At 48.9% G+C, this 11,001-nt stretch overlaps 1 protein-coding gene across 1 annotated transcript; it reads left to right on the top strand.

Annotated features, from left to right (window-relative positions):
• The first annotated feature begins 1,375 nt into the window (after positions 1 to 1,375).
• Positions 1,376 to 2,517, top strand: LOC112460418. Its single transcript, XM_025025078.1, has 2 exons — positions 1,376 to 2,106; positions 2,151 to 2,517. The coding sequence occupies exons 1-2, from the start codon at positions 1,376 to 1,378 to the stop codon at positions 2,515 to 2,517; spliced, it is 1,098 nt and encodes a 365-aa protein (XP_024880846.1).
• Positions 2,518 to 11,001: the final 8,484 nt, after the last annotated feature.

Here is an 11,001-nt window from a genome sequence, read left to right on the forward strand (position 1 = left end):
AGCACATAAAGAGCACTTAATTTCTACATATGTGTTATTCCGTTTTTTTGTGGGGGGAGGTGCTAACTTAACAGACATCTCACATTCTGCAGACGTTAACAAACATCCTGCCATCATTCAACGCGGCACCCCAGGAATGGCCACATCTCACCAAGTTAACCTTGGCTGATCTAGATTTTCTGACACCACGGCCAGTAGATATCATCATTGGAGCTGACTCATATGGACAGATCATTAAGCCCAACATCATCAAACAAGATCCATTGATGCCAATTGCACAGCTCTCAATTTTTGGATAGCTCGTTCTCGGACCTGTTAATACATCATCATCGGCAATTGCCACCGTGCATCATGCCTCCGTTCAGGAGGGAGAAGATGCTCTTGACGACTTGCTGGCGAAATCTGGACACAAGAAGAAGTGCCTGCGAGCAACAATCTTGATCTTACTCCTGACGAGCAAAGATGTGAAGAACATTTCAAGAGTACTGTTTCACGGGATTCAACAGGTCGATACACAGTTCGACTTACACTGAAATCATCACTTGATACTCTTGGCGATTCGTATCTCACTGCGCATTTTACAAAGAAGACTCACGAGATGACAATTGTCGACGTCTGTATCATCAGTTTATGATACTCTATCGAGAGCTCAATCACATGAAGAAGGCTTCACCCGTTTCCAGTCAGCTCACACAATATTACTTGCCCCATTAAGGAGTGCTCAAACCAGACAGTGCAATCACTAAATTACGTGTGGTATTTAATGGCTCGAGTGCATCTACATTCAGCCGCTCACTTAATGATCTCATGCACACAGGAGCCAAGCTGTATTTCGACATCACCGATGTCTTGCTCTGGATTCGACAAGTTCGGCACTTAGTTGCCATTGACATCACCAAAGGGTATAGGCAGATCAACGTGCATGAAGATGACTGAAATTTACAACGGACTCTCTGGATCGATGAACAACTCAATGAAGTGCCATATCATCTAACAACGGTCGATATGTTGATGACAATTTTGGAGGCGACGACACCGTTCAGCAGGTAGTCAATACTGCTCAACGGACTTATGCATGGCGGGCGGCTTCCCATTAGCAAGCTGGCACTCGACTCATCAAGACGTACTCACTGCGATTCAAGCAGAAAAGGACCAGGGCTCACAAACTACATTGACGATTGCGTAACCAAAAGACTCGGATTACGATGGCTTCCTCAAGAAGATTCATTCACATTCTTAACAAGGATCTCGTCGCACACCAATCATTTCACAAAACGCCTTGCTTGGTCTGAAGTGGCTCAGATACTCGATCCATTGGGCTTTGTATCACCAGTGGTGATCAAGGCGAAGATGCTCTTGCAAGAGTTTTGGCTACATGAAGCTCCAATGGGATGAACCACTGCCATCCCAGCTCTCATCACGGTGGCTCATTATCAGAAAAGAACTCACAAGCTTGATCAAGCTCTCAATACCTCGGTGGTACAACCAAGGTAGCACCTCTCAAATCACATGGAGCACCTCGTCAGTAGAATTTCACGGCTTTTTTTATACTTCTCAACTGGCAATGGCTGCAGTCGTATTTATCACCGTCCACGGCTCTAATGGCGCCACGGTTTCATTGGTGTACTCCAAAACTAAGGTAGCACCACTCAAACGACTCACCATCCCGAGACTTGAACTCACCGCAGCACTGCTGCTTTCAAGACTCATGCAATACGTTCAAGCCACCTTGAAGTTGAACGTTACAGCAACTCACCTGTGGACGGACTCGGTTGTGACACTCACGTGGATCAAATCTCATGCATCGCGCTGGAAGAATTTTGTGAGAAATCGAGTTTCTCAAATTCAAAAGCTCACTGCGAATGCACATTGGAAATACGTACGAGGTACGTCCAACCCAGCCGACTGCGCATCACGAGGATTAAGTACTGCTCAACTTCAAAGCCACTCATTATGGTGGACGGGACCACCGTGGATTCTCACACTTGAAGCATGGCCATCACAACCCGCGCTTCCGGACGAGTTGAACGGTCATGAGGCTCGTCCTGGCATTGCTCTATATGCAGCTGCATCTCAGCCGGACTATCATTGGGATCTCATATACAAGTACTCAACCCTAAATTATTGAAAATAACAGCTCTCTATTTCAGGTTTATCGCTCTCTTGAGAGGGTTCTGGGACGGGTCGTTGGACTCGCACTCTGCTTTGGAGAAGGCCAGATTTTTCTGGATCAAGGCTACTCAAGCGGCATACTTCACGTACGAGATCAAGATACTCACGGCCAACTCGAGACTACCAACTGCTCACGCATTCAGTCGATTGACTGCGTACATAGACGCTCAAGGACTCATCCGAGTTGGCGGCCGTCTCAATCAACCAACATTGGATCAAGACAACAAACATCAGACGATTTTACCTCGCCACTCACGGTTCTCAACCTCAATCATCGCCCACGCCCATTTGCGCACCCTGAATGGAGGAACATTGCTGACATCGGCTCATGTCAAACAACAATAATGGATCATTGGCGGACGGGCTCCGGTGAAGTCTCATACCTCACGGTGTGTCGAGTGCTCGGCAGAGGGGGATCCGTGCCCATCAACTGATAAGCCAACTACCTTTCTCTCGGGTTACGCCGTCACGTCCGTTTGCTCATACAGAAGTCGACTATGCCAGACCGCTCACTATCAAAACATGGAAGGGACAAGGTCCAAAAACATACAAGGGATGGATCTGTGTTCGTCTGCTTCTTCACCTCCGCAATTCACCTCGAAGTAGTCAGTGACTACTCATCAGAAGGATACATAGCAGCATTCCGAAGATTCTCAGTTAGAAGGGAAATTGCTCAGACCATGTATTCGGACTGCGGGACAACATTCATTGGAGCAGACGCCGCGCTCAAGAAAATATTCATCCAGGGCTCTCAAGAGTATCACGGATTGCTAAAGGTTCGCAACTCAACCCACCAGGCGCTCCACACATGGAAGGCAAGTGGGAGGCGGTAGTAAAGTCTGAAGTTTTATCTGAGACGGACTATCGGGGAGGCTCTACTCACGACAGAAGAACTCACAACGTTGCTTACGCAAATCAAGGACATTCTCAACTCGCGGCACTTAGAACCGCTGAGTGACGACCCTGAAGACGTCTCAGCGCTCACACCAGGTCATTCCTCATTGGAGGTCCAATCATTACCATGCCCGAGCCATCTCTGATTGACCTAGCAACCTCACAACTATCTCGGTGGCAGCTCATTTAGCAGCATGTTCAACATGTTTGGGCACGATGGTCGGCTCATTATCTGCAACGCCAGCAGGCGATATCCAAATGGCATCATCCTAACAACAGCATCAAGGTGGGTTCCATCGTGCTGCTCACCGATGAACGCTCTCCACCGTGCAAGTAGCCACTCGCCAGAGTAACGGACCTGCACCCCGGCAAGGATAGACTCACTAGGGTGGTTACCCTTAAGACGGCCACCACGAAACTCACTCGGCCAATCTCAGAATAAAGGATCAAGAGTAAGGAATCATCAACAAGGTTGCTGATGGCGGGCGGAATGTTCGAGATTCCGTTAACGTTGCGCCGTCCGATCAGATGGCAGCATCAATCGGGTATCGACGCCCGACCACCGCGACAGCTGGCGCACGCACGGGCGCGCTCATCGCCAACGTCTTTCTCGCGATATTCAGAGTCGTACAAATGGCCGCGCGGTGATCAGACGCACGACGTGTGCTCTGTGCATTTTTGATTGTGACTACACATTGAAATGCCCACCGCAGTGATTACAGCTGCCGAGATACTGCATTAACATGTAAAGCGACCGCTCATCCAGCTCTACTCGGGTACATCAACACGACGACTCAGGCTCACATGTGCGCGAGTGCCGACCGCCACGTGTCTTACCGGCTCACGGGCTAATCATCACGAGGAGGGCAGTTAATATAACTGCCTCGCCTACTCAAGAACGATATACAAAGACTTCTTATGTTTAGTGAACTCCGAAAGACTGCCCACCACTCTCAGGTCAGACTGTATATATCTATTCTCGCATTAAAGACGGCTCAGACTGTGTTCTGAGTTACATTTTATATTACAGAATAATTAATTAACACCTTCCACGCGCGTCCTTCTCATCCCGCTTCCATCGCCGGGATTAATCAGCGATTTCGCGAACACAAGGCCTTCAGCCAATGAGAGCGCAGAGCGCAATTTTCTATCGCGAGAGCGTATGAACGACTAATGAGAAGCGAGCATGGTTCGATACAGCGAGATTCGTCCTACAACGCGATATTTGCATTATATAATTGATTTTATGTTTTTCCCTGTCGAAACAATTTATATTACTTATTATCCATTGTATGCGATACTTATATTATATACCTACCGTTTGGATACTTACCGACGACACTTTCCAATCCATTGATTGGGCGAGACGATCCCACGAAGTCCCGTTACCTGAAAAAAAAGAGAATTAAAATAATTGATTCTAGTAAATAAAAATACTTACCTGGCAACAAAAGGGAACGTCACCGTGATCATACACGGTCACTCGGAAACGTTCCGAGTGACTTGTCGCGAACTTGCACATCGTGCAAATTGCGACGGCTGGCATTGGTTGCCGCATCGCCGAGGTCGAAGCGAGAGCCCTTGTCCGCCGTCCAATCCCGTTTCAGTATCTCAGTCAGATTGGAGCTGAGCCAATGAGAACGGCTCAGCGCACGGGAAGTGATGCATCGTTACGAGAGGGATTGTGTCGCTCGTCACCAAGCGATACGATTGTCTAGGATAGATTAGCGCGCGATATACATCATGTTCGCGCGTAAAAGAAAAACTTTACGCCTGCGCAAGCATCAAGGTGAGAGAACTCGACCGGTTCCTCCCGGACAGTCCGCCGTGAACCTTTGACACGCCAACACGCGGCGTTTAACAATTCGAATCCGGTGCACTTATCCCGTAGCCGTATACGATAAGTACGTGAACGATAACCACGCGAAACGGTAATTAGCCGTAAATAGCTCTTCGACGACGGTACATAAGAGTTCGTTACAAGTCGTAGCAAGGTAGTGCGCGATAGAACCTGTCCGTTCGTGTACGGAGATACTGTAAACTTTGAATTATTAAATTGTTATTTGTTTATAATAAACAAAGACTCATTATTCGCGACCCCAGTGAATATCCTGTCCGATTATCCGTATATTACGTGCGCTTAACAAGGGCGTGGCCGACGGCCTTGAACACGTCCGCGACGTAGGAAACAGCAGCCATTACGCTGGAAGGAAGGACGGGGCAACGCATACAACCAGGGTTTCTGTATTTATCCAGGAAAATACAGTGGCGACCGTAATTTCAGCCCAAGTAATAAGTGGCTATAATTTCAAATTTTATAACATCAATCGTTGTTCCGGTCACAACATTACGTATCACAACAGTCCTCACGCCGAGGCGACAGAAAACGTAATCCAAAGACGAAAGACACACGATAGGTCAAACATAGGGATGCTTTGATCCCCGAGAGAAGCTATCTCTAGTCAAATGGCGAAACGCTTATGCGCCGCCATTTCACCACCTCGGAGACCCCTCACGATAGCGGGTGCGACGCCTATCTACAGCCGCATCAGAGGGATCACTTCATCGGCTACGAGGATAGTTCGCTCGAGGAAGTCCACACCCCCTAGACTACACCTACACGAGCCATCACAGGACGTGTACAAACTATACGAACAGGAAACACCCTCTATCCGGAGAGGGATTCCATATACACAATGCACAAGCACGAATCTACGTGCTTGTCTATACAAGAAGGATACATGAACCCTTCACCAAACAAACGGACTCGAGTCGACGAGTGCGTAAAAATAGCGCGAACGCGGGGCCCAGGGGAAGGGCACAAAGAACATCAAAGAAGGGGAAATCCCCGCCGCCGGCCACGGAAACCCTCCAAGGGACGGCCAACCGCGGACCGCCGCCACAAAGAAACTGCCAACACCTATTGCGAAGCAATGGGGCCGGAGCCGCAAACAGCAGGGAGCGGCAAGCCATGGCCGATCAACCCCAGGAAGACCTCGCAGTCCAAACGACGAAAACCCCCAAGACAGACATGAACACGAAACGCGGCAGCACCCGACAGGGCCCAAAAAACGAGGACGGACGCCGACCGCCCCCAGGCCATCAGCCCCCCAGGGATCTGAAAGCATCGCACTAGGCGATGCGCCGGACCCCAGGAGGAGAGCAGCCCGCCACCGGCCGGCGCCCGACACCCCCGGACCATGCCAGGAGCAACACTCCGCGGACGTGAAAAACGAAGATCCGAATATCGGACCAGATGCCCGTGGGCCGGAATGAGCACCAATGGCGGAAACTTCGTAGGGAATCCGCCCAGGCCACCCCAAACCACCGCGCGCGACATCATCCACCCACCCCCATAAGGAAGTGGGCAGATGCACAGGGGGAAGAGGAACCGCCGCCCGGAGACCCCCCCGGTCAGCTAGCGGCCCACGTCCTTTCAGTCCTTCCTGCGAGTTCCTCTAAATAAAACAAGAATAAAATAAATAAACAAAACATAAAAAAATTCAACCCCTTGCGGGCCGGAGGGAGCACCAGTGACGAAGACCCCGTAGGGAGTCCGCCCAAGCCCCCCCCCCGTACCGCCGTGCCTAACATTATCCACTCACCTCCATGCCGAAAGTAGATGGACACACAGGGGGAGGAGGAATCACCGTCCAAAGGCTACCCTATGGTCTAGCCGGCGGCCCACGTCTCCCTGATCCCCCCTGCGAACGCTTAGTGCAGCCCCCCCCCCCCCCCCCCCCACCCCCCCCCCCAAGCCCCCCCCTGGGCCCGGCCGGGGCCCCCCGCCCCCCCGACCCCCCCGCGGACCGCTTTGGCCCGCCCCCCCCCCCCCCAGCCAATGCCCAACCGGGAACCCCAAGTCCACGCAGAGCGGGCACTTGGAGCCCTCGCAGTGCAAAGGCCGGCCTGATGGGATCCCTCACCGCAGCGATAGCACTTATCACTACGGTCCACCGGGGCAGTGCACCGTGCCCGAACGTGACCCACGTCCAGGCAGCGGTAGCACCGCAGGGGACGGGCCTGAAGCGACTCCACGCTAGCCCTACTCCATCCCACCGTAAGTCCCTTCCTAATTATTTTCAAGGCGGCGCACGCCGGACAGCTTGCCTACGCAAACCCCGTTCCAAAGGCCAGACCTCTAATGGGACCCACCCTAATGTCCCCAATGGGGCATTCCCCGACAGAAAAAATCGCGGACGCGACGTCCTCACGAGTAACAGCGTCGTCCAAGCCCCCCACACGAAACTCCGTGCATTTGAAGGGCCTGGAAACCCGCACTTCTTTTTCACCCAAAACTGATTGAAGCCTCTTGGCTAAAAAATCAGCCTTCTTTTCCGATCCAACCCCGGGAACTTCCAACAAAAGACCCCCAATGACCGCCCTCTTAAATCTAAGGGAGATGTTTTTTTTCGCGGTTTTCAGAGTCTCCGCGTAAGTCACGGTTCCCCCCACAGGAACCGTGACGCCCACGGCTGCCCTACTGGGAGGGGCCGGTGCCCTTACCTTTATAGCAGGCTTAGCCTGCACGATCCCTGTCCCCTCCTTTAGGCATCGCATGCCCGGAGGCGGTAGCGACAAGGGTACCTTTATCCTCCCTATTCTTTTTCCTCCCACTGGGCCGCAACTCCTCCGGCCTTGTCGCCGGGGGAGGGGCGGCCGACCAGAAGCCCTACCCTTACTAGGGGCAGCTCTCACGCCTGTCTCCCCGACAGAAAAAGTACCTCCCCTCTTCTTTTTCACAAGGGAGCGAATCTCCCTCGCGAAAACTTCAAATTTACGATCGAAAGCATCGACCCAAGAGATTAAACCCGGGTCGGGCCCCCAACTCGCAACGCCCCTGGGCACCTCTACCTTTGAGGTCGCCGAGCCATCCCCCAGAAACGATCCCCCCGTCTGAACTAAGGCATCCCTCGCCTCGATACGAGGCAACGCCTTCACCATTTCTACCTCCCTTATGAGGGAGGCAGCATCTTTTAAAGCAAGTTTGGCTTTACAATTGGCCAGTTCAGCCTTACATGCATCAAACGCTGTCTTCATATCAAGATAACTCCTAGTTAAGATCTTAAAATCATCGTCGACTGTTGATTATACTCCTGCTTACATTTGTCAATCCTATCCCGCATTACTTGCGCAATGCGGAGGATCGCGTTACGACGTGCATGCTTTTCTGAGCGGTCAATCACTTTATGACCAAAGAGGTGATCATAAACTAGGTCCACCAGTTCCTGGGCTGACTTTAAGTCAGTTTCCATCATGAAGGCTGTTACCCACTGTTTAACCTCATCAGTAAAGTCCCCAGCAGAGGATCCAGTTGTGTCCCGATTCGCCATCTGACACTCCTCAACGGAAGCGATCGCCATTTCCACCGCTGAGCTCGCTCCCAACTCAGCGGCTGGCCCATCGTTTGATGACAACAGGGGGAGAGCTGGGACAATACTCTCCCCGTGCCGACCCCTGGATGTCTGAACATCCTGGGGTGGTAAGTCTACTTTTTTCCTTTTGTCCATCATGAAAATAAAGGAATTGGTTTGATTTCGGGGTTGCCTTCCCCTAAGCTGGTTGTCTTTTAAGACTTACGAGCCCAGCTTGCCCGAGCTCAGGTGCCCCGGGTTTGCCAAACCCGTGTCAGTCACGCCTCCGAAGAGCCGCCGCTGACCCTTGGGGGGGTTATCACGGCCCTGAAGAACCGGGCGATTTATTATAAAGGGCGCTTTCCTCGCGAGTCCTGAAAAGGACCTCCCGATCTCTGACAGCCTCGAAAAACTGACGAAGATTACGGTACTGCTGTGCTCGCGACCCGTGCATAAATGCATAGTTGGGACCCGTGCATAGTCGTCTACAGACGATTCCGAGTCTCGACATCGAACTCGCGAAACTCATGTTCGACCGTTAGACACCGTGCCGTCGTAAGCGGTGAGATCCCGACAAGACTCCTAGAGATATCACTGCCATCTTTGACTAGAGAGGATACGGCCTTAGAAGCGTTCAGGCACAATCCCACGGATAGTAGCTTCGCACCACCGGCCGCTCGACCGAGTGCAAATACCCAGGGTTGCAAATACCCGTATCCAATGTTGCCATTGGACACTTGGGGGGAGTCCCATCAGTACTGCGTTAAGGCCGTTAAGGTATCACTCTAGTCCGGCTTATTGCAGATACTTTCAGGCGCGGTCAAATCGACTATACCAGCTGGAACACTGCGGTGCAGAAAGACACGGGGACCTACTGCACTATACTTCCATGAAAGCATGAATGGAATGTCGGCATATAGTGCAAATACTACAAAATGAGTTGAAACGCTGTAATGTAAAAATCGCAGGAATTGCGGAGACATATTGGCGGGGTGGCGGACAATTTCTGCACTCCTGATTTCCAAGTATATTTCTCCGGATTTGAAAATCAAAGCCGTGGGGGAGTGGCATTGATGGTGAGTAGTCGATTAAGCAACATTGTCACCGGTTACAAAACTGTGATCGAGCGTGTTTGCACAAGCTACAGCCAAGCCTGATCTCGTTGAATGCTATAAATGATCGACAACACATAGCCGAAGTCTTAAACTCTCAGTTTGTAAAGTAAGCAATATAAAACAATTTAGAAAAGTACATAAAATAAAACAGATAGATTCATTAAACTGCTACGTCCTCGTTTAAGTGCATCTGCAAATTTAACGATGATATCTAAATGGGGATGCGATGGTGCTTCCGATCAATCGTTACAAGTTGAATTTTGATCATCCCTTATACGATGATTCTAGCATTTTTATATGCAGTTTTGTACCAATAAAAATTTATTCTAATGAAAATGGCGAAGTATTGTGGACAAACGGTACCCCTTCCTCAACTCGTTTCTGTAGACCAATCAAATTCAAATTTGTGAAGGAAGAAGAAACTGAAGTTAAAGCTATTACTGAGAAAATTAAGGAAGAAATATCTTCTTTGATATCAACTGTTTCCAAAGAAGGTATTTCGATACAGCATACGTTTTTATTTACTATGATCGACAATAAAATCTGTAACATAATGACAAATACTAAATCATCAATGAAATGTTATATTTGTGGCGCTTCTCCAAGTGAAATAAACAATTTGAATTTAATGAAACAAAAAATTGTGAAAGATGAATACTTTTCGTTCGGACTTTCTTCATTACATTGCTGGATTCGCTGTTTCGAATGCTTATTACATATTTCGTATAAAATTAATATCAAATGTTGGTCAGCGAAGAATGAGAGACATAAAGGAGAAGTCGAGCAAAGAAAAAGAGAGATACAGACTGCATTCAGAACAAAAGCAGGTCTCTTGATAGACTTTGTGAAACAAGGAAAAGGTACATCCAATGATGGCAACACGGCCAGAAAATTTTTTGCTAATCCAGAATTATCAGCTGCCATTACAGGTTTAGATAAGAATTTAATAACTCGATTTGGAGCTTTGTTGCAAGTAATCGCTAGCGGTAATAGGATTAACGTGTTGGAATTCGAATCCTATGCTTTTAGAACTGCCGAATTATTTGTATCATTATACCCATGGTACTACATGCCAGTCTCAGTTCACAAATTATTGATTTATGGCAGTGACATTATAAAAAATGCTATCGTACCAATAGGACAATTATCTGAAAATGCTCAGGAAGCAAACCATGAATATTTTAGAAAATATAGAGAAAATCATTTGCGAAAAATGTCGCGAATACAAAATAATGAAGATATTTTTAATAATTGCTTCAGATCTAATAATATCTAATTCGCGAAAAATTATGGAACATAAAAAGAAAGAATTAACTGAAGATGCAAAATATCTATTATATTTCAGCGATAATGATGTAGATTATGATGATTAAGTTCAAGAAATAGATGTGAGAAGCAAGAAAACAGTTCCTTTTCTATTATAAAACTCACAAAAATTAAACATCCCGAGGTTTAAGACTATCAAA

This window comes from Temnothorax curvispinosus, unplaced genomic scaffold (assembly GCF_003070985.1).
Source record: "Temnothorax curvispinosus isolate PA1 unplaced genomic scaffold, ASM307098v1 QBEX01010510.1, whole genome shotgun sequence".
Classification (NCBI taxonomy): Eukaryota; Metazoa; Arthropoda; class Insecta; order Hymenoptera; family Formicidae; genus Temnothorax; species Temnothorax curvispinosus.